General features: G+C 57.7%; 1 protein-coding gene across 3 annotated transcripts in view; it reads left to right on the plus strand.

Moving 5' to 3' along the window:
* Nucleotides 1–23442, plus strand: part of NEURL1 (neuralized E3 ubiquitin protein ligase 1) — a 77369-nt gene that overhangs the window by 30716 nt on the left and 23211 nt on the right. Inside the window, exon 1 of one of the 3 annotated variants that reach the window (XM_036027245.1) lies at nt 10808–11060. The exons of 1 other annotated variant lie outside the window; for it this stretch is intronic. In XM_036027245.1, coding sequence (XP_035883138.1) covers nt 11027–11060 — 34 coding nt within the window. In that variant the 5' untranslated portion in view covers nt 10808–11026. Of the gene's footprint in view, nt 1–10807; nt 11061–16466; nt 16597–23442 lie in introns of those variants that run through there. One more of the 3 variants, XM_036027246.1, reaches the window with a different exon arrangement.

The following is a 23442-nucleotide window of genomic DNA, read 5'->3' on the forward strand; positions in this document are numbered from 1 at the left end:
GGGCCTGGCACTAGCTCCCTCTGGCAGTTCCCGGGGAGACTGACTGAACGCTTGGATGCTTGTAGACTTTGCAAACTCTCGGTCACTGACACCTGAAGGAGAGCTGCTCATCCTCTTCCTTCAGTTTGGAGGGAAAATTTAGCATCTGTGCTGCCAGGAGCAGCCAGGGTAGAGATTTCTCCTGAGCACAGCTTTTTGCCATTAAAAGGAAAAACGAAAGAGAAGGGACAATGACAGGCGAGGAAGCCACAGGGTTTTTTCCTCTTGGATGATGTGGGTTTGAGTGTGCCGCTATAAATGGTTTACGTACACCAGTTGGAGGGGTCTTCCCCTGCCGCCTCAGTGCAGGAGAGGCTGGGAGGGAGCCTGGTACGTGTTTCCAGCATCCCTGCCTTGGCGTCCCGCAGGGGGCTGGTGGGGTGGGTGGGGGCTGGTGAGTGCTCCCCCCGAGGCGGACTCCGGGAAAGATGGTCAGATAGGGCAGCTGTTCCTCCGTGTTCTAGGACACACCTGGCTACTTGACTTCTTGGCCGTTTCCACCTGAGTGAGCATTGCTGGTGCTGGCAGCAGTGCTGAGGGAACAAGGAGGGCCACCCAGGAGGCTGTTGGGTCATGGGTGAGGTGGCCTGCTGCCTTTGGGTACCACCAGGTCCACAGGGCCCTGGGGCATCATGGCTGGGTGGGTTCCCTCAGGTCTAAGGCCCGGAGCCTGGAGAAGGGGCAGGTGCAGCCCAAGTAAAGACCACCCCTCATCAGCTCTGGCCCCTCTTCCTCGCACCTCCTCTCTCCTTTTCTTGCTTTCCTCATAAAGTATGCTTTGAGCACTACCCAGTGCCTGCCATGGTGGGTGCTGGGGCCCCAGAGCTAAAGAGACACCCGCCTGCCCTCGGGCTGCTCCCAGAATGGGACGGGGACCTGTATCATCACTGCAGGGCTGGGGCGGCACAGAGGGCTGGACATGCTTTGGAGAAGGGCGGGCTGGTCAGCCCTGGGCCTTGGGAGGACCTCAGAAAGATGCCTCCGAGCTGAGCGGTGAAGGTGAGGTGGGGGATTTGGGGTGACCAGTGTGGCCAGGGGCATCCAGGTAGAGGAACAGTGTTCGAAGAGCCATGGACATGTGCGACGTGACCACGTCCTGGGACGTATGTGGTTCATGGGCATGGAGTGTCGGTACTTAGGGTGGGAGGTGAGGCCAGACACATGGGCTAGGGCCGGTTCACAGAAGACCTTGGTTGCTCCCCAGAGGAGGGTGGGGTGTGGCCACTGTGGGACACCTGAGCTGGGCCCATCTGTCAGGAGGACAGGTCAGCCTGGCAGCCCTGAGGAAGGGGCAGGGGAGGCCGAAGGCTGCTGCGAGAGCCGTCCCGGTCAGGATGATGCCGGTGGCTGAACTGTGCTTGAAGCCAGGGGACTGATTTGAGGAGGACACGGCGGCTGCTGGGGGCGGGGGGGAATCCGGGCCGACCCCAGACTTCCAGCCTGGCCGGTGGCACGGAAGGCAGAGACCAGGTCATGGGACCCTGGGGCGAGGCCACGTTGCACGGGGTCAGGAAGAGGACAGGGAAGCAGTGACACCCAGCTGAGAGGGTGCTGGCTCGTCCTTGGTTTCCCCCCAGGCCTTGGCAGGACGGGGATGGGAAGGAGGGGCTGCTGCCTCCCACATGCAGGGGCTCTTGGTTGTCTCTCCCCTGACGATCCCCCTCCTCATCCCCGGTCCAGGGAGCTCCTGGTTCAGAGCTAGAGGCACGTGAGTCTGGTGTCTGCATTTTATAGCTGTGGGGACTGTGGCCGACAGAGGAACACAACCTGCCCAGGGTCATACAGCCAGTTATGGAGGTGGGGTCGGGACTAGTAACAACAAAGGCTAATGTAGCCCACCTGGCTTAACTGGCGCTGAGAGTAGAGCTCTCCTCTGGGCAGGAGAAGTGAATGTTTGGGTGGGGCTGAGGTTGGGGTGGGGCATTTGTTTTAGACGGAGGGGGTGCCCCGGGGGGGAATTTCTGCTCCCATTTGCCTGTCCCTGCTCTCACACAGCTGCTCCAACCCACTTCCTGCAGCCCTAACCACCTCCCCCTGCCCACCCTGGGGAGGGAGGAACCTGTGCAGACATTAAAGAAACTGCCCTTCCTCAGTCTCCCCAGCCCAAACAGGCCTTCCCACACCTTGGTCCAGTTTGACCGTAGGCCGCAGGACCTGCCGGGATCCCAGGAGTCCTGATTCCAGGGAAGGCTTTGTCCTCTCAACGTTGATACTGGAGAGTCCACCCTGTGCTTTGCTGGGGTCTCGGGTAGCTTGCCTGACCCTGGGCTCCAGCAGCTGGAGTGAGGAAAGAAGGGGGCAAATCATCATGAGGGGCGTGGCCTTGTTGGGGAGGAGCCTGAGGGAGCCACTTACTGGACACACGGAAGGTGGGAACAACGGATGGATGTGACAATTGAGATGGGACCCTCTTGGGGAGGAAAATAGGTTTTCTGTCACTGCAGTCACCCTGTGGTGGCTGCCCTTCTTGGGCTGTCTTTTGGGCAGGGGGACCACAGTCCCAACAGCCACCTTCAGCTAGCCACACCCGAGTTCTGGCTCCAGAGGGAGAGGAAGCTGCCACTGAGCCAGCCACACGCTGCTGGTCCCCAGGCCTTTGGGGACTAAGAGCCCCTGGGGCTTCTGGTGACATAGTGTGCGATTGTCTGGGGTTGGGGTCAGGGGCTCAGTCTGGGCCCGGGGCTGGAGGTGTAGCAGCAGGCAGGGCATGGAGTTCCACCAGTAGCTAAGTGGTCACAAAAGCCACCAGCCTCTCCGGAGAGACCCTAAATGGCCCCCAGTACTCTCAGGTGCCTCTGTGCCTGGGGCTCCCACCCTCGGCTCTGCAGCCACCAAGGCCAGGTCACCGTGCTGCAGGTCCTGGCCCTAGGTGGTGGGCACAGAGCTGGTGTAGTTTGGTGGCTGGATCCCAGGCCAGCCACTCACCTTTGCTCTGTGAGAAGCTCAGCTTGGCTTCTGTCTCAGAGCCAAGCTGAATGCCCCCTCCTAACAAGGACCCGCCATCCTCTTTCTCTTTCCAGAGCTTTTGCAGGTTTGTGTCTCAGGGCCTCTGGTAGCTGGCACCCCGCTGCGTTATTCCCGCTTGCCCTCCGGCCGCATGTGTGGTGGTGTAAAGTTCCGTCTCCCGGAGCTCAGATGACGCTCGGGCCTCTGTATCGAGTTTAGGACTGTGTCTCATCCACAGCCCTGCCCTGGATCTGGCACTTGCTGTGCATCCTGCACTGCCCGAGCACACTGTGTGTATGAGTGCATCCCATCCCCCAGCAGCCCTGCGAATTAAGCGCTGTTATCACCAACCCCGTGTTTCAGGAGAGGAGATAGACACCTACTCAGGGTTAGAAGTGGGATTTGAACCCAGGCATGTGACTCCAGAGCCTGCTCTTAACCAGCCCCGAGGCAGCGCCTTGTGTAGGCACACTCGGAAGGTGGTGACGTGTAGGAGACGGTATTTCCAGATCATGGGGTTGCCCCGGCCCTACAGCCTGGACCTACAGGGAATGGCACCCTCACTGTCTTCTGTCCCCCAGGCCCAATGTCTGAGCCCACGTTTTGGAGTGAGAGGCCCAGGGGTGGGCAGGAGGCCAGGCCAGGGAGCAGAGGCCAGGGGGTGGGAGCCAAGTCGGGTGGCCCTGTGCTCTGCCATCCCTCAGTGAGCCAGACCTGGGAGGGGAAGGAGGCAGGAGGGCCCCAGAAGCTGACTCCTCAGAGGTGGGAGGGTGGGCTGAAGCAGGGCGGGGATCCCAGCCTGGGGGAGGTTTTGGCTGGCTGGGGTCTGGGTGGCAGAAGAGGTGAGCACCAGGAGTCCTGGCCAAGCCTTTTGAAGGTGCGTGTGTGTGGGGGGGAGGGAGAGAGATGGATGGGGTTGGGTGAGAGTGGCAGGGGAGGGATTTAACCTGCTCTCAGCTGCCAGCTTTCTTCATAATCCAGCCTGCCCAGCAGGATCAGTCGGCCGTGTTTACTCATCTCCGATGGATGATGGACAAGACTCATGTCTTGCTTCAGGACATATGTCCTGTCTGTCCCCTGCATCACCTGGGGGGCTTCTCATCTCTCTACCTCACCTGCCCCATAAATGTCTCATTGTCCACCCTGCCTGACCCTCCCCAGCAAGGTTATAATTTAGGTCATTTATCACTTGTGACTATTGAGACAAGGGCTGGCTTCAAGTTTAAAGTTCAGTCTACCCCAAACAAAAACAGAACGCTAACCAGGCGACAAGGGGTGATGTTTAATATGCTTCCTTAGAAGAACCCACTGTTGCCCAGCGCCCCAGAATGGCATTTGCATATAAGGCACACGTGATAACACATGCAAAGCCTAGAACACTGCGGCCAGTGGCATTTGTTGCTGAGCAAATGTGCAGCGTGGTGACGAGACAGGCACCGTCTCTTGGAGCTGGTCCTTCCTTTCCTCTCCTCGGTACAACATTTGTACTCAGCGCTGTAATCATATCGGCATCCAAAGTCAGTCCTCTCTGAGGTGGGGCTGGCGATCTCAGCTCTGGCAGGTTCTACCCCATTTCCCGGGTTCTCTGAGTCTCTGGACAGCAACATCGGCAGCAATAGTTACTATTATTTGTTGAGCCAAGCCCCGGGCCTCAGCGAAGCTCAGTAGCTTGCCCGGTCATGTGACAGTCAGTAGAGCTTGCCTGTCTGACCTCAGGACCAGAGCTCCCAACCTCCACGAGGGTGGGGTGGGCACATCCGTCCACCCTTCCTGGCCAGAGGCATAGATCTTATCGCAGACAAATGTTTGCTTCCAGATGGGGGCTCTGTGGGTGTGGGCTCCTTCTGGCACACACTGTCCTAGGGATGGAAACCTGCTTTCTTCCTCCTCCTGTCCTTTCTGCCTGGTGTGGATGGTGACCCCCATGTCATCCGGGCGGGCCAGGGGGACCCCGAGGCCCCGACCTGGGGAGCAGGAGTAGGTGTGTTTGTGTCTGGGAGGGTCTGAGAAAGGGCTGCCTGGCACGGAGCCCACGGCCTGGGAGGGGTGCCCAGCCCCAGGCTGTTTTCTCAGATTCCCTTTCGGTCTCCGCCCCCGCCTCTGCACCTGTTGTATTCCCATCATCCCGGGCGGCTGGCAGCTGTCACTGCTGGGGCACCTGTCCCAGCCCCAGAGGACGCCCTGCGGGCTCCCTGGCTCCGGGGGCCCTGCAGCATGCAGCACAGGCTCTGTCTCTCTGTGACCGTGTTCTCATCTCCACGCTCGTATCTCTCTCTTCCGGGCTCCAGGCAGCAGTCCCCATTCTCGTCCTGGTTCTGGGCATGGCAGGAAGCTCTGGAAGGGTGGGCTCTCTGCCCCCCAATCTCCAGTGCTGGGCCCAGTCTAACAGGGCAGGGACAATGGCCCTGGCGGGTCAGCCTTAAGCCCCACATGCCAGGTGACTCATCAGCTCAACCAAATCCGCCCTTGTTCTTGATGAGAAAGACACGGCCGCAGCCAGGAGCTCTCTCCCGGCTCCTGCAGCAGGGCTGCCTCCCCTCCCCGACTTCCCTGTACCGACCGCTCCAGATGCCAGGCCCCTCTGCCCACCTGTAAAGAGAAGTTGTCCCCTCTCCTGTCCAGCCTTGTCTTCCATGCCTTCTGGCGCCCTGACCTATATGTCACAGTAAGCGTCAGACGGCATCAATGAGTTCGAGTCCTCCTTACCCTCTACCCACTGTGTGACCACGGGAAATCTACAACGGACTAGGCCTCCTCGCTACACCCGTAAAATGGGCACATTACTTCTTGGCCTGCCTAGAGGCGGTGGCTGGACCCAATGTTCTCTCTCTCTCTCTTTTTTTTTGAGGCTGACAAAAAGTTTATTCCATATTTCTCACGGCGTCCAGTAGAGGATAAAACTAGAGAGAGGGCCTGGTTTGGAGGTGGTAGGGAGGGCACCAGGGTGGGCTGCCTGGGGGCTCCCGGGGTTGGAGGGGCAGGCAGACCGAGAGTCTCCAGAGGGGCGAGGGAGGGTGCCCCCTTCAGCCAGCCGTGGCGGAGAAGCAGGGCAGAGAGCGGGTGCAGGGGTCCTGTCAGGAGCCGAAGAGCTCGCTCTGCACAGCGTGTCCCAGCGGGCACAGGGGGCCCCGCCCCCAGCTCCGTGTACCGCACCGCAGAAGTGATGCAGCACATCTCGGATGGGCCCCATGCCGGGTCAGTGTCTTCCACAGCCTTGATCCCCGAGGGTGCCTCCTAGTAAGGGAGTCCGTTTGGAAGGCCAGAAGGCCATCCTCCCCGGGGGAGGTGGGGGTAGCTTGCTGACAAACGAGCAGGTAGGGAAGAGCATCCCGCACATCAGCTTGAACTCCTCTTCCTCAGGGGTCCCCGCTTGCTTCTCACGGTGCCGCTTGCTGTAATGCAGACACACTCCATTTCGGCCGAACAGGTGTGGGTTGTGGAGTCATCTGCAGGCGCAGACTCTCAGCCTTGCTCCGGGACCACCCCCCTCCACAGGCCCCGTTTTCAGTCCCGGGTCCCTTCAGCCAGGCCCCAGTGCTCTCCCGGGCCTCCTTTCCCTCAGAGACCCCGGCGTCTCTAATTCCGATGGTTTCTGTCGTCCAGTGAACTTGGCTCGTGTTCTGCTCTGCAGTCGCTGGGTCTGCCCTGACTGAGTTCTAAGAGGGCAGGCTTGGCCTGGGGCTGCCGGTGCTGGGCCTGGGGGGCATGGGTGAGAAAGGACTTGGTGAGGAGACAGTGGACTGGGTAGCCCGCCACAGAGACCAAGCTGGCCCCCGAGAGGGAAAGGGGTTGGCAGACAGGAGACGGCGGGAAGAAGAGGAGAAGCCTGGTGGTGAGAGGGTTTGGGGAGCAGACTGGGTTCAGAGAGCCTAGGGGGCAGGGGCTCCCTGGGTGGGGCCCAAGAGCAGGTGCAGCTGGGAGTGGGTGGCCAGCAAGGGAGGGTTTTCTCTTTCTGAAGGCCGGCAAGGTTTCCGTCAGCCCAAGTGCTCCCCAGGGGCCTGCCTAGCCCTGCTTTCTGCCCGTGGCTTTGAGGTATAACAGTCTCCCCGCTCCACCCCCGCTCACAGACGATCTGCTTTCTGCAAGATGTCCAGGATGGGCCACCTGCTAGTGGACAGGAAGTGCAGTCGTGTGCCGGTCTGCAGTGCCCTGCCTTCGTTTACGCTCCATCTCCGGGATGTTGCCCTTTGTCCCCTGGAAAACCCCGAGGCTCTGCCTTTACCCGGAACCCTTCTGGTTCCTGGAAAACAGGGTCCATTATCCCCTTGTCTTCTTTCTGCCGAGCAAGAAGTTCCCTGCCCTCTGGCCTTTTCTGTCTGGAGTGTGAGTTAATGTCAGACGGGTCTGGGATCCAACTCCAGCTGGTCTTGCCCTCACTGTAACCTCTCTGAGCCCCAGTTTCGCAGCCTGCAGGGTGGGCGTGCTGACACTCCTGCAGGGATGCTGTGGGAATAATGGGTGCGATTGTGTGTGCGGAATGCTTAGCACGGTGCCGGGCGCTCGGTTAGGTGTTCCGTAAATGGCCACACTTACAGCTGCTCCCGCAGACCCACTTGCAGAGTCTCCATTCTCCGTTCACATCCCCTTTCAGAGCCTTTCATCCTTCTCCTTTTCTACAGAACGGAGCGCTGAAATGGTGCAGCCAGCGCCAAAGGAACCTCGTGCCTTGATCCCAGCGTGGCTCCTGCTTGGCTTCTGAAGGGCGGAAGTTGGGTTTTGCTCACCAGTAGGCCCAGAGCTGGCATTCCCTGAAAACTGAATGAATGAATGAGTGAGTGAGTGAGTGAGTGATTGATGCAGGTCAGAGGTGCACTCACCCCTTTTAGTAACAGAACTCTTTGGCCAAATGAAGTTGGATGAGACTCCTCAATAAAGCAGAGAAGGGCGCAGTGCCAGCTGCCACAGCACCTGCACAGGCCTGGACGCTGCTCTGTGGAGGTGGTGAGGGGACCCTCCGACGCAGGGCATCGCCACTTCCTATTTAAGTTGGGGAAGTGGCTGATGGCCCCAGGGCCCGAGGAAGCCTGCGGGGGGAAGGCCTGCAGACGGCGGTGGCGTCTGGTGGGAAGGCCCAGGGGCTGTGCAGGCTGCGTCCTGTCCTTGACTCCATCTCACTCCAGGGGCCAGAGTGAGGGAGCCGCCCACCGGAAGCAGTCTGGGTTAGGTGAGCCCCCACCCTGCCTCCGTCCCTGCTCGGTTACTTCCCCTAGTCCTGTTTCTGGAAGATTTGGTGCCATCAGTTCCATCTGTGAGATATTTCCTGAGCACCTGCTCTGGGCAGGCGTGACATGACACTGGGCCCGAGGAGAGTGTGGGCACGTCAGGCGCAGGCCCGACCCCCTGGATGCCACTGCTCTCTCCCACGGTGTCTTTTGCCTCCTCCCGTGCGTTCTCCATGCCAGATGGCACGGTGACCTTTCAGAAATGCCGTCTGGTCTTGTTGCCTTCCTGTCGAAACCTGTCAGGGGCTCCCTGTTGCTCTCAGAAAAAAGGCCGAGTTCTTCACCCTGCTCTTCGGGGCCCACCTTGGCTTGCCATCTGAGCATTTCCCCAGGATCCTGCTGCGTCCCTGCTGCAGCCATGGCAACCTGGCTTCTTGGAGGTGTGGGGCTTGCCTCAGTCACAGGGCCTTTGCATGTACTGTGCTCACTCTCTGGAGCCTTCTCGCCTCCGTCTGCCTGCAGACGCACAGACGTGCCTGCTTCCGCTTCACCACCGCTTGTCAGGAAAGCCGACGCTGAGTCTCCCAGAACCTTGCGCCCTTGTTTCCGAACACCGTGCCAGGACTGCGTGGGTGTTCCTCTGGGAGGCTCCTCTGTGAACACCCGCTTCCCTCTGGACTCTGAGTCCGCGAGAGCAGGGCCTGTCTGTGGTTCGTCATCATTGCATCCCCAGTGTGTAGCTTTGTGTTTGGCACATGGTAGGTGCTCAAAAATGTTGGTCAGCTTGTGCCCGGGAGAAGCCAAGGCACTAGACAATGCCACAGCCAGGGCACAGTAGGATGAGGGGTTGGGAGAGGCACAGCTTGGGCTCAGAGGAGAGACGGGCTCCAAGAAGGAGGACTTACTCTATGTCTGGGGCCCTGGGGAGGCTTCCCAGAAGAGGTGTGACCCGCGCTGAGGGGTTGGGAAGACCAGGCTGGCCCCTGGAGGGGATGGCAGGACAGGGCCCAGCTGGATGCATTAAAAGGCAGGAAGGACAAGGGGGGTTGACTCTGCTGCTACAGGGACAGCCTCCAGAGCAGCCTCTTTTGTCTGTTTCCTCATCTGTAGAATGGGTATAAAGTGCAACCTATGTCTTAGGGTTGGCATGAGGACCAAACGAGTTAATGTGGGCAATGTGCCCAGCTCAGCCCCTCCTGGTGCCCAGGCCTCTGAGTTCCATCTGATAGGGGCAGCCCCCGTCCTTCTCATGGCCTCTGCCGCACCCTCCACCTCCTGGCTTTCCTTGTCTACCCAATTCTTTTCCTGAGAACCCAGGTCCCGAAGCCCGAGGACAGAGGCTGGGGGCTGGCCAGGACCTGGGAGGAGGTGGCTGTCCCGTTTTCCAGGGAACAGACCCTGTCCTGCAGAGCCTGGGACTGTGATATTGGCCCACAGACCTGGGCTTGAGTCCTGCCTCTGCCTCTGACCTGCTGGTGAACCTCAGGCCAGTTCCTGAGCCTCTCAGAGCCCCCAGTTTCTCTTCTGCAAAATGGACGGACCAGCGGTCCCCACGGCTAGAGTATAAATTAGGTTGAGCACACGGTACCTGGTGTGCAGTGAGCGCTCCGGGCACGGCGCCCACTGCTTTGACTGTGCCTGGGCCCCAGTGCGCCTGCCTAGAGCTGTGGGGGCCTGCCTTCCCACTGCCCTCTGCCCTCTGCCCTCCCTGTCTGCACCCTGCCCTCTGCCCCGGGTGTGGGCTGTCGGACCCTCATCTCAAGATTTCTCCAGAGACTGCGTGATCTGTGGCAGTGTGTGTGTGCTGAGTGTGTACATTTCAAGGGGTGTGTGTGTTTATAGGCGAGTGTGTGTCTGGGCAGTAGGTGGCAAAGTGTGCACAATGGGGAATGCTTGCGAGTGCTCGTGAGCCTGTGTCGGTGTATACACATGTGACATGGCGCCGATGGGTCATGTGGTCTGCACATATTGTTGTGTATTTGTGCATGTTTGTGATCAAAGGGGCAGTTTGGTGTGGGCACAGAAGTGTGGATCCTGGTGTCAGACTGCCTGCGTTTGCGTGCCAGCCCTGCCACCTTCTAGGCAGGCTACCTCTTCATCTCAGCGTTTCCGTCTGTAAGATAATAATAATAATAATGGTACCCTATCGATAGTGACAGTAATAGCGACCTCATCATTCAGCCCATGGAGGCCAAAGATGTTCATGCTCCTACAGCACTTGCAACAGAGCCTGGAAGAAGACAGAAGCAGGGTCAGCTTCTTGCTATTAAGCTCCACTAGCCAGACTGTAAGCCCCTTGAGGGCAGGGGCGATGTCTGTTTGCTCACCATGGCATCATTGTGTCCCCGGATATCTGCACCTAGTAGGTGTGTAATGACATGCGAACAGCTGAAGGCCTCAGTGAATGGTGAGGTTGTGTGTGTGTGTGTGTGTGTGTGTGGGGTGAGGTGTGTGATGGGGAGTGTGTGTGCATGTGTGCGTGTGTGTGCGCGCTCAGGCCAGGGCATCTCCAGCGCTTTCCGGAGCTGGCTATTTCAGGAAGCCTCCAGTCTCCTCCTCCTTATGTAAATAAACATGACAGATCCCTGCCTGTACCAGCGCTGGGAGGCAGGGGGGGCTCTGGGAGTGGGTGGAAGCCGGGAGGCAGCGGTGAGTGGTGAGCCGGCCACCAGGGTGTGTGTGCCTGTGTGTGCCTGTGTGGCCGGGCGCTGCCTGCCGTGTGCGGGAGGGAGCACAGGAGGGGCAGGCTCAGCCCTGCCATGCGGGCTGCCAACCGCAGGGGAGGAGAGGGGGCAGGAGGAGGGGAACCGGCAGCCAGGGCGGCTTGGTGACGAGGCCTGCTAGCCAAGCGGAGGTGGCTGTGCTGCTGGCTGCCTGTGATGGGGGGACAGATCACCCGGAGCACCCTCCACGGTAAGGCCCCAGCTGATGCCTGGGGACGTGCTCACCCTCAGTCTGCCTGGGGACCACCTGGGGGGGCTGGGCCTGAGAGGCACTGGGGCTCGAAGGTGCAATCATCCCCCTGCCTCTTCACTCCTTGGGGGTCTCCTTTGGGTGGCAGGGACTGGGGTGGAGGAAAGCAAGGGTGTGGGAAGAGCAGGCAGAGGAGGGTTTTCCCTAGCAACCAGTGGAAAGTCAAGCGGCTGAGTCTCCCCACAAAGTGTCCTTGTCCTCTTATCTCCCCAGGTGCTGACAAGCCCCCAGGTGGGGTGTGAGGTCCGGGATGTCCATATCCCCCTTTCCCAGGACAGGGACCAAGTGGTTTGACAGCTGGGGGGACCTGTTCGTGGGCCTTGGGATGCGCTGAGTTCCGTGAAGGAGCTGTGGAGAGATGTGTGGGCACACGCAAGTGTGCATGAGTGTGTGTGTGCGCCTTTGCTCATAAGTGTGCATTGGAGGTATCTGTGGGTATGTGGCTGGGTCAGCTGGTGCCTAAGCACATGGGTGTGCAAGTCACAGTTCCCCACAGCGTGTGCTCTGCTGGGGAGATCAGGGAACTTCTGACCCCTGGGGTTCATGTCCACAGTCAGGCTGAAAAGACCAGCAAGCAGGTGAAGGGGTGACAGGGGGAGTGCGGGTTGGCTCCCTATTCACAGGGCTCCTGTGTGCCCAGCTCCTGTCCCCTCATGCACCTGGTGAGGCCGGGCTCTGGGGAGTGACATGGCTGCTGTGGCACCGCACCCAGGAGCTGGGGTTCCTGTAAAGCTGCCTGGTGCCAGGACGGGGAGGGCTGACCTTGGGGAGTCCCTGGGCCCACCTCCCTGCTCGGACAGGGCACTAGGGGGTGGGGCAGCCTCCGTCTACTGAGTCCTGTGGTGCTGAGGCACCGGCAAAGGCCCAGGAAGGAAGAAGGTGTGGGAAGCTGTGACCGGGACTGGTGGCCAGGTGGCTTCCCTCCTCTAGGCTCTGGACTTTGAGAGAGCAATTTCTAATTAGAAAGGAAAAAGTCAGGGAAGGAGACATGGGAAAAGCAAACCATTGGCTCTCCTAAAAGGAAATGAATTTTGTCCTGGGCCTGGAGCGCTAAGTGACAGATGGAAGGCCCTGCAAGACACATAATCCGGAGCCAGCCGGGGCCAATGCCTGTGGCCTGGGCCTTGGCCTGAGACTCGGACTGGCTGACCTAGCCCTGGCCCTGCCTGCCCGTGGGGCGGGGGCTTCTCTCAGGCCCATTGGCCCCAGCGGGGCCTGTTGGCACAAGGTCTGAGGCAGACCGGCATTTTCCACTGGAGTCAGACTTGGGCAAGCCCGTGGCCTGGGAAGGACCGAGAGGCGCTCAGAACAGGCTCGGGATGCAGCACACTGTCCTCTGGCTGCCTTGGAGCACAGGCTTCAGAGGGGAGCGAGGACCCCAAGACCCCCCTCCCGGTGGCATCTGGCCATCAGGAGCTCACGCACTGGAGTAGGTAGACATGTTGTAGCGAAGGCAAGTGCCTCCCTGAGCCTCGGCTTTCCCCTCCATCAGTGAGGCTGACCGTGGTGCCCTCCTCCTGGGACGGCTGGGAGCATTACGTGGACCATGTGAGGACCCAACACGGGTCCAAGGGGCTTGGAAAGGTGTTCTGAGGCCAGGGTCGCATTCCTTCCCTCTCGCCCCGGGGACAGGAGGATATAGCTCAAGTGCACTCAGGACTCTAGGAGCTGGGCCATCCAGTCTGGGTGGCCCTTGGCGAGTGCTAATGGCCCATAGGCTTTGGCCCCCACCCCCTTGCCAGGACCACTGTCCCCTGTCTGGGTCCCTGCTGAGCTGGCCCCAGCCCCTGCGGCAGCTGCCATCACCAGGAGTAGGAGATGGCAGTTGGGGGTGGTGGAGAGGGGGTTCGCCTGTAACCACACCTGCATGCATATCCTCACATGTCCCGCCCAGGTCCACGTGCACCCATATCTGGGCACGTCCCAGTGGCTCTGGTTTCACTTCCTTCCTCCTGGGAGGTGAGCTGGGGGAGTGGGGGATGCAGGGGACCGGTCCCTTCTTGGGGCTCCCCGCCCACAGCCTGCCCGCTGGGGGCACGGTGGTGCTGTTTCCGGTCGTTTCCTCCCCGTGGGCCTCAGGGTTTGGCTTCCTTCAGCGGAAGCTTTTGGGTTGCTAGGTTGCGGTGCGAGGTGAGGGGGAGGTGACAGAGAGTGACCCTCTGCCATGTCTGTGTGCGTGTGGGGGGCTGCAGACGCGTCTGGCTGTCTGTGCGTCTGTGCGTCTGGTGTCTGCAGGTCGCGTGTCTGTGTTTTAGGCCTCCCGGTGTGACATGCGTTTATCTGTGTAGTCTGGAGGGGTTGAGTGTTGTCCTGTCCGAGTTTCCACCTGTGAGCAGCCGCCTGTATGGGACTCTGCCCTCGACGTGTCCTTGTCATTCCGTAGATGTCAGGGAGTCATGTGGGCGTGTGTGGTGGGGCTGCTGCTGAGGAGTCGGGCCGGTCCTCTGGGACCAGCCTGGCAGGGGACCCATGGGAGAAATTAATTTCCATTTGAAAAACAGTTTTGGCACTTTCACGCTTGATTTCTTTCGTGGGGCAGATTCTCAGAGATCCCCCATCTTGAGGACAGTTGGGGGGCTAGGGAGGGCACAGAGGGAGGCAGCCACGATGCTGGGAGGGCTCCCCTCCCCTCCTCTTCTCTCTCCTTCCTCCTTTGCCCCCTCTAGTGCTACCCCCAGAGCAAGGAAGTGACCCGTGGCTGTGGGGTTGGTGTGATGAGTGGGTGACACGTACCGATGCACCCAGACATACGTTACCTCTAGGTCGGTCTCTGGGCAAAGAGACCCTGGGTGCTGGGGTGCAGGGACCTGAGTAATTGGTTCCTGCACGCTCCTGTCACAGAGGGGGCTGCCGTGACCTAGAGGGAAATGGACAGCAGTTCAGAGGGAAGCCAGGCCTTGCCTTTCTGCAGCTGACTCCCTGCCTCTTCTTGGGTCCCTTAACCCTCAGACCGGCAGCAGGGGAGAGGGCGTCAGGTGGACCTAGGAGACCTGGGATTAGCACAGCAGGAGCCGGCTGTCTCCTGGCAGCAGCTCTGGAGGCTCAGGCGGAAGTGAGCCTGGCAGGTGTGTCTGTGAACATATGCACACACGCGCACCACCCCCCACCTGTGCTTGTGGGAGGGCAGGGGTCAGGCGGATCCATCTCTGCACTCTCAACCCAGCGAGTGCCGGGCACACGGTGGGCACCAGCAGCAGTGTGGTCAGTGGGGCAGAGGGCAGAGGGTGGGGTAGAGGCCCTAGGCCTCTGGGCCACACGGCAGCTGGAGCTGCAGGTGGTCTGCAGAGGCAGATGAGATGGAGCCATCAGGAGCACTTCAGAAGACGTGAGGCCTGAGACCAGGCTAGGTTGGAGAGGAGGGGGCAGGTGGGCTGGTGTTCTCCACAAGAGTTTGCATCCTGTTCCAGGCTTACAGGCCGGTTCCTTTATCTGAGTCTCAGCGCACTCTTTGGTAAATGGGGGGTGATAAGGTTCACCCGGAAGGTCTGTAGGGAGGACTGAGTGAGCTGATGGGTGCAGGGGAAGCACAGTGAGCACTCCGTAAACGGATGTCCAGGCCTCTGTGTGCTTGCGAGGGCGCACACAGCATGCACCTACTTGACCGCCTCCAAGAACCAAGACTCCAGTTTCTGCCTTGTCAGCGCTGGGGTGCCCCCAGGACAGAATACTCCCTGGGTGCTTCTGTCTGCTGTTAGGCACACACACTGGCTATGAGCGTGTGTACACACGAGTGGGCGTGTGTTTGTATAAGGGGAACTAAAGGTGATGTCGGCACAGTGTGTGCATTTATGTGACTGAGGCACACTCCCTGTCTTTCTCTCGGGCCTGGCCTGGGTGGGGGCTTTGGGGAGGCGCTGTGCACTGACCCCAACATAGCTCTCATCTAGAATCCCCTTCTGGAATCTTGGGGTCGGGTGGGAGAGTGGGGAGAGGAGGGCTGGTTCCCACCCAGCAGCGAGGATGGCGGGGGGGCATGCCTGTCTGCACAGCTGGCTGCTGGAAATGTCTGAGACGGGGATGTCGCAGAGGGAGGGAGTGGGCGTGGCATGAGCTAGGCCCCGAGGGTGCCCTTCCTGCCCCTTCCCTGCTGCTCTCCTTGGCTCACCTTGTCATCATGAATGACCTCAGCCTCCCCGGGAGCAGCAGGACCTGCTGTGTGCACAGCCGGGCACTCCAGGGCAGTGATGGGGCTCCTAGATGGCCCTGTCCCTAAACAACGAGGGTCCCTGCACAGGGGCTGCAGAGGCCACGGAGGGGAGAGACACTGAACGTGCTGGGCAGCTCGCGGGGCCCGGTAGGGCGTGTGCGCAGGGAGACAGACGTGAGTCCAGAGCCAGCCCACCACTGACTCGCCGTGTGACCCTGGGCAGCCGATTACCTCTCTTGCTTGTTTCCTTATCTGTAAAATGGGGCTAATCGATACTATATTGCTGTGTAACTTTTCCATTGCTGTATAACAAATTACCCCAAAATGCAGTGGCTTAAAACAACATTTAATGGTCTCATAGCTTCTGTGGCCAGGGCTCTTGACACGCCTTAGATGGGTGTCTCCAGCTTCCTGCTTCGTGAGGTTGCAGTCAAGGCATTGGCCCGGCTGCGGTCCCTCACCGAAGGCTTGCCTGGCCGGGCCCGTGTCCAAGCTGACTCCCAGAGCCGTCCGCAGTCCTTGGTCCTTTCTGCGTGAGCTTCTGCTCAGGGTCACCTTACGACGTGGCCCCTGGCTTCCCCAGACGGAGCAGCCCTGGAGAGGCGAGCAAGACGAACCAAGGTGGAGGCTGAAGGCGTCTTACAACCCAGTCTTCGGAGTAATGCCCGTTACTTCTGCTGCTTTCCATTTGTTAGAAGCTAGTTGCTAATCCTCTTCACACTCGAGGGGAGGGGGTTACAAGGGGAAGGGCACGACTGCCCGGTGGTGAATGGGGAGTCCCTAGGGTCATCTTTGAGGCTGCTTCCCACAGACACTGTACCTTTCAGGGACTGGGAGGGTGCGGCAGGGTTGCACATGAAAGGCATCCGGCGCTGTGTCTGGTACACAAGAAAAAATCACCCTCATGGCCTTTCTTTTCTCCTTTCTCCCACAAGCAAGTGGGCAGCTGTTGAAGGTTCCTGAGCCGGCGGGGCCGTCGTCAGGCACATAGTGTGGGATCTCGGTGCCGGGCAGGGAAGGATGCTGTCCCTGTCGTCCTCACTTCAGTGACTCCACAGGACACCAGGAAGGGAAAGGAACAGAGTGGGGGCTCCCCGGCCTCTTGCCGAGTGATCAGTAGCTTGAAGAACAGTGGCATTTCCTTCAATAGCCCTTATTGAGCACCTGCTGAGTGCTGTGCGCTGGGCACCTGGGAAACAGCAAGAGAAGAGACAGAAGAGACGGTGGTCTCGTCCTCCAGAGGCTCACAGTCCACCAGGGAGACGCTCAAGTAACCCCTAAGGCTTTTCTGGCCAGAAAGCTGCCCTGAAGAACACAGACGCGATCTGAGTGAGCCTTCCTCAGCTGTCCCGAGGGTGGCACATGGCCTGGACCACTCTGGGTATGGAGAAGATGTCAGTGCCTCATCGCTTTCAGGGGATGCCCCAGGGCACCTGGGCTGAGTTCTGTGGGGGAGTCAGAGTTGAGAAAGGCTGCTTGGGGGTGGATGCTTTTTTAGGGGTGTGTGGAGTCCCTGGAGGTACCGAGCAGGGTCCCTAACCTAGTCTGGGGTCAGAGAGACTTCTGGGAAGAAATAGGGTTTACCATCAAGGCCTGAAGGATGCATGAGAGAAAGGTATGTATGGGCAAGAAGGAGGGAGGAGACGCCCCCAGCAACAGTCACAGCAGCTCGACTTAATGCCCAGAAACAAACACAGGGAGGCTGCCATGGCCCAAGTGCAAGAACAGATCAAAACTCCAGAAAAAGAACTAAACAAAATGGGGATGAGCAATCTAGCAGATGCAGAGATCAAAACAACTGGTTATAAGGATGGATGCTCAAGGAACTTAGTGAGGACCTCAGCAGCATAAAAGACCCAGTCAGAAACAAAGGATACACTCATTGAAATAAAGAACAAGTTACAGGGAAACAATATAGTAAAGTAGATGAACCTGAGAATCACATCAGTGATATGGAACATAAGGAAATGAAAAACAACGAATCAGAACAACAAGAAGAAAAAAGAATTAAAAAATGAGGATGGTGTAAGCAGCTCCTGGGACAACTTCAAACATTCCAACATTCACATCATAGGGGTGTCAGAAGGAGAAGAGAAAGAGCAAGAAATTGGAAATCTATTTGAAAAAATAAATAAAGAAAACTTCCCTAATTTGGTGAAGGAAATAGACATGCAAGTCCAGGAAGCACAGAGAGTCCCAAACAAGATGGATACAAAGAGGCCCACTCCAAGACACATCATAATTAACATGCCAAAGTTTAAAGATAAAGAGAGAATCTTAAAAGCAGCAAGAGAAAAGCACTTAGTTACCTACCAAAAAGCCCCCATAAGACTGTCAGGTGATTTCTCAAAAGAAACTTTGCAGGCTAAAGAGATTGGCAAGACTTACTCAAAGTCATGAAAAGCAGGAACCTACAGCCAAGATTGCTCTACCCAGCAAAGCTATCATTTAGAATCAGGTGGCAGATAAAGAACTTCCCAGACAAGAAAAAACTAAAGGAGTTCATCATTGCCAAACCATTATTATATGAAATATTAAAGGGACTTATTTAAGAAAAAGTTCTTATTCAAGAACTATGAACAATAAAATGGCATAAATACGTAACTATCAACAATTGAATTTTAAAAACAAACTAAGCAAACAGGAACAGAGACAGAATCATGGATATGGAGAGTGTTTTGAAGGGTGCCAGATAGGAGGGGGTGTGGGGGAACGGGAGAAAAGGTGAGGGGATTAAGAAGTACAAATCGGTAGTTACAGAGTAGCTGTGGGGATGTAAATCCAGCATAGGAAATAGAGAAGTCAAAGAACCTATACCCATGACCCATGGACATGAACAAGGGTGGGGGTACTGCCTGAGGGTGTGGGGAGTGTTGGGTAGAGGGCGGCCAAGGGGGGAGAATTGGGATGACTGTAATAGCATAATCAATAAAATGTAATTTTTAAAAAAGTTCCCAGAAGAGAAATGGGCTTAGGCCAAGCCTGGAGGCAAGGAGCAGGCGAGGGAGGTGGGCTTCTTGAAGGAGCCCAGAGAAGTGCACACCTGCCCAGCCCACAACCTGCTCTCTTCCCCAAGCCCCCTCCCCACCCGCTCCCCCACCCGCTCCTCCACCCCAAAACTGGCTCCCACAGTCTTTCTGCCAGAGAGAGCCTCGTTCAATGACTGCACCCAAGCTAGTCCATGTCAGACCACCCTGATGCTCTGGGATCAGGGCGTTTGGGATAAGGAAACAGAGGTGTCTGGACTGAAGTGAGCCAATCATTTCCTTTGGTGGTGGTTGTTGCTTTTGTACCAAAAAAAAAGGTGTTATGTTGGGATCAGGTGTTCCAAGTTTGTAAAATTCTTTCATATCCATAAACTCACTGTGTCCTCACAACAACTTGGAGAGGTGTGTAGGGGAGCTAAAATGACCCCATTTTACAGAAACAGACATCGAGGTCCAGAGAGGTGAAGTGACTTGCCCAGTGTCACACAGCACGTCTGTGGCATGGCCAGGGTTTGAACCCAGGGCTCCCTGCCTCTAGTGCTTGAGCTCTTTGCTCCACCCCACTGTCCAGAGAGTGAGACCAGGCTCTCTCATGAGGGATGCAAATGGTGTGCCAGCACTGGCACTCAGGGCCATGGACTCGGAACACGGTGATCCTGAACACAGGGGCATTCGGCGGGTGGGGTTTGTGGAGGTGCGGCAGGGAAAAGACACGTGGGGTCGAGGAACGGCTTGAGTAAAGGTGTGGAGAGCACAGATTAGTGTCAATAGCTATAATAATAATTACATACTAATTGTTATAACTTCATTAATACCTATGACTATTATTATAGCAACCACTCACTGGGTTAGTTTTACACACATCATGTCATTTAATCCTCACAAGCACCCCATGAAGATGGTCTGCTGTGACCCCCGTTTTACAGTTGAGAAAACTGAGGCTCCTGGGGGTCTCATGGTTAGTGATAGAGCTGCCGGGGTTGGAGGCAGCAGGTCCGGGTTCTAATCTGGGCTGGGTGACCTTGGTGAGTAACTTCCCTTTGAGGACGTGTGCCAGAGAGGCACTGAGAGCATGTGGAGACACTGCCTGTTAAGCCACATAGAGTGTGGTCATTGTCATCTGTATTGCTCCCTCCCTGCTTCTCCTCAGCAGTCCAGCTCAGCTGGCCTGCAAATCTGGGGCTCTGCCAGAATGGTTCTGGGGCAGAGCTTGGTGGGGGGCAGTGAGGAGGTCACTCTGGAGGCAGCGTTGTGTCTGGGCTTCTCCCTGAGACCCCACCGAGAGGCAGGAATGTGGCCTGGAGCTGGTCGAGGGTCACCTGGAAGGCCGGCCAGGCTTGTGTCTGGCACCTCATAAAAGCCCAGGAGGAATGGGCTGTGGGGGGCAGTTTCCACTGTGTCAGCGGCAGCCGCGCCTGTGGGGCGTGCCCCCACTATGGCTCCCAAGGAGCTTGTAAACCTGTCACTAGGGGGTGGTGCTTTGCTGGGAGCTCTGCTGAGAGCCAGGAGGCAAGATTGGGGCTGTATCCAGGCCCAATGTCTTGAGGCCTCATGTGGGGACTGGCCAGTACCTCCTCCACCAGCCTTTCCCCACTACACCTGCCGTCTTGGGCTTGGGGAAAAATGAGTGCTAGTATTAGATGCTGAGTAGGGTAAAGCACCCTGGATGTGGCATTGGAAAACCAGGGTTCAAGTCCCAGCTCTTTCACTTAGTTGCTGTGTGACCTCAAACAACTTGGTCAGCCAGTCTGAATTGCACTCACTCATCCACAGAATGAGGACCTCCGGGGGTCATGGTGAACGTCACAGTGCAGGGAGGGGCCCTTTGGACAGTATAGGAAAGAAGTCCTGCCCCGGCTGCTCCTTGGCATCTGAGCAGTTCTCAAGATCAGTTCTCACTTTGTTTTCTCTCCTTCCTTCCCCTGGACCACACAGCCAGCTGAGATGGAGGAGGAGGAGAGAGGAATGGAGGGGAGAGGGGGGGAGCAGGGATAGCAGGGGTTGGGGAGGCAGTGACCCCCCTGGTGAGGGCTGCCGTGCTGGACACCTCTGAGGGCACCGTTCCTACTGTAACCCAGGAGAATGGTGCCCCCGGGGGCGTGCAGGGCAGAGCCTATGTGGCTACAATGGTGGCCTTGGCCGTTGTTCAAAGAGAAATGGTATGTCCTGGGCTGGGGCCACGGGCAGCAGGGAGTACGGGGGGCAGAGCCCAGGGACATTTATTTCTGTGGTGGGACTGGCAGGTTGGGTGCTGGGTGCTCGAAGCCTCCACGGGGGCCCTGGAGCCTGGCGAGGCTGGTGGGTCAGGGCCAGGAACTCAGCTGGGGCTTGACGAGTGACAAGTGACCATGGTCCGCAGACAGGAGGCGTCCTGCAGGACAGAGAGGGTTTTCACGTCATCCCTGCAGAGGTGGCTGGGTGGGAGCTGGTCACACACGGAGCTTGAGTACAGAGAAGAGGGGCTGAGGACAGCTCCCCCGTCAGCGCCTGTGCCCAGGACTGTCCTGACAGCCTCGGGGACCGTGCTGTGGCAGGAGGAGGCACGGGCCTCGGCAGGCCCAGGACTCGGTGAAGGTGCTTCGCAGCTGCCGAGGTCCTCTCCTCGTTCCCAGAGGGGCCAGGGAACGGCCCGCCACTGCACGGATGCGCAGGGAACTTCAGGCCAAGAGGGCCAGGCGGGCCCAGGCTTTGGGGGCCCCTGTTAGATGGCCCAAATCCTTGGCACTGCCTGAGGTGGGGGTAGCGGGGCTGGGTGGGTCAGAGACCCCAGCCTCGCCTTCCTGCGTCTGGTGAAGACCGGGTTTGTTAGTCACCACTGTTGTTCCTTTTGAGGTATAATTTATAGACAATAAAGTTCACCCTTTTAAGTGAATAGTTTGGTGAGTTTTGACAGACGTGTAAGCTGTATAACCACTACCACAATAAAAATACCGAGCACTTCTGTTCCCTTAAAAAACTTCCTTTGTGCTGCTGTGCCGTCATCTCTCTCCCTCTTCCCCAGCCCCGGATCCCCACTGGTCTCTGGGGTCGGGCTTGCGTAGCTTCTCCTTCACCAGCTTGCTCCCGCGGCTCTGCTCCTGCCACCGTGGAGGGGCATTCGCTGCGTGGATGCACCACGTGTACCTGTCCGTTCACCACCGGAGGGACATTTGGGCTGTTGCCAGTTTTTGGTTACTGTGAATAAAGCTGCCGTTCATTTACGTACTGGCCTTTGTGTGGGCATGTTTTCGTTTCTCTTGGGTAAGTGCCCCTGAGCGTGACTGCGGGGGCGTGCTGTGGGTGTTGAACTTGACAAGAAGCTGCCAAGCCATTTTCCACAAGAGGCTGCACCCACCATCCTGCATCCTAGCAGCCATGTGTGAGGATGATGCATGAAACACGGTTTGCATTTCTGTGTTTTGGTGGTTATACACGCATCGCAGAGGCAGTATAACATTGAATATGATAGAATATGGTGTGCTCCATGTGACGATTACAGGTGGTACATGGATGAACATCTGTTTCCACATTTCACCAGCTTTGACCATATTATGATGCACATTTAAAAAATGTGCCTGGTGCGCCAGACCCGTGCTTTCTTGGCTCTGACTGCCGAATGGCCCAAGCACAGCCCCGCGGTCAGATCGCCTGGGCTCCCGGAGCCTCTTTCTGCTTCACGCGACCTTGCGCCAGCCGCCCAGTGTCTCTGAGGCTCGGATCCATCTGCTCCCTCACCTCCCTGCCTCGTGGGCTGGCCGAGGGGGTGAAACCAGTGAATGCATATGAAGCCCCCAGTTTGCAGCCTGGCACACTTCGGCACTTTATTAACAATAATTGCTGCCATTGTTATTAGACGGGCGTGGCCGTGTGTGATGGGTGTGTGCCTTATGTGCACTGCTTTGTACGCCCATGTGGACATGAACCCCGACGCGTGCACAGGGCATGTGGGAGGGCGTGATTCCTGGTCTGAGGGAAAAGGGAAAGGATGCGTCTCTTCCTTCTCTGGCTTCTAGGGTCTGGGTTACCTTCATGTGCTCACAGGTGTGCCTGTGCACTCGTGAGTGTGCGCTTTGAGGCCACAGGTCTGGGTGCACACTGTGCCTCCAGGGACCGGAGTCCCTTGTCCCCTTCTCCATCTGTTGTGCTGTCAGCCGGGGTGGCGGGGCTCATGCTGCCCTCGCCCACCCTGACCCTCCCCGTGGAAGGGGGGCCCAGGGAACACCCTGCCAGGGCCGGGCCTCTGGCCCCTGGGTGTCTCACCACGTTTCCTCAGAGCCAGTGGTTTCTCTGCCTTCACTCAGAGCCCCAAGTGGGGCAGGTGGGGAGAAGAAGAAGCATTTTGAAGGAATCTGAGGTCCCGCGGCTGGTCCACGGAGTGGGATCTGAGCAGAGGCGGGGAAGGGGCGCCCACAGGAGTTAGGTTCTGACCAGCTGCGGGGCTCAGGTCTTTAAAAATCGCTTTACTGAGGTGTGATTGACACACAAAACCACACGTATTTCAAGTGTACAACTGAATGGGTTGTGACACATGCACATTCTCATGAAACCGTCGCCACAATAGAGATGGTGAATGCACCCATTATCCCCAGCGCCTCCTGGTGCCCGTGGTGATCCCTCCGCCTCTCCCCCCACCATCCCCAGGCACCTGATCCACTTGTTTTCACTGGAGCTTTGCATGCATTTCCTAGAGCTGATGCAGATGGGAGGGGTGGAGGGGGAGGAAGAGTTTTGAGAGGAATGGTCGCCCTGCAGGTGATTGGTGAATTGTGTATGCACTTTTTAAACTGGCTTATTTCAGAGTAATTATTTTGAAATTTATCCATGTCGCTGCCCATACCAGTAGTTCATTCTTTTTTATGGCTAAGTAGTATTCCATTGTATAACTTACCATAATAGATGTATCCATTCATCCAACAGGTATTTTTTATGCTTTCATTTCTACCCTTGTGTGCATCCCTAAACAATATGTAACATTAACTTTTACCAGAGGTATTTTGTGAAATTAAGAGTCCAGCTGTGCCTGAGGCTGGCATACGCCCAATGGGTGCATCTTCCAGGCAGGGCACCTGTAGCCAGTGACACCCTTTGCCCTTCAACTGTCGCCTTCCCTGCAATGACCTCCCCTGCTCTGCACTGACCAGGGGCCTCTCAGCCTCTTCCAGGTAACCTTCCCAGACTGTCCGGGTCTCCTCTGAGCTATTCCAGCTCT

The sequence above is a fragment of the Phyllostomus discolor genome, chromosome 5 (assembly GCF_004126475.2).
Source record: "Phyllostomus discolor isolate MPI-MPIP mPhyDis1 chromosome 5, mPhyDis1.pri.v3, whole genome shotgun sequence".
NCBI classification, from domain to species: Eukaryota; Metazoa; Chordata; class Mammalia; order Chiroptera; family Phyllostomidae; genus Phyllostomus; species Phyllostomus discolor.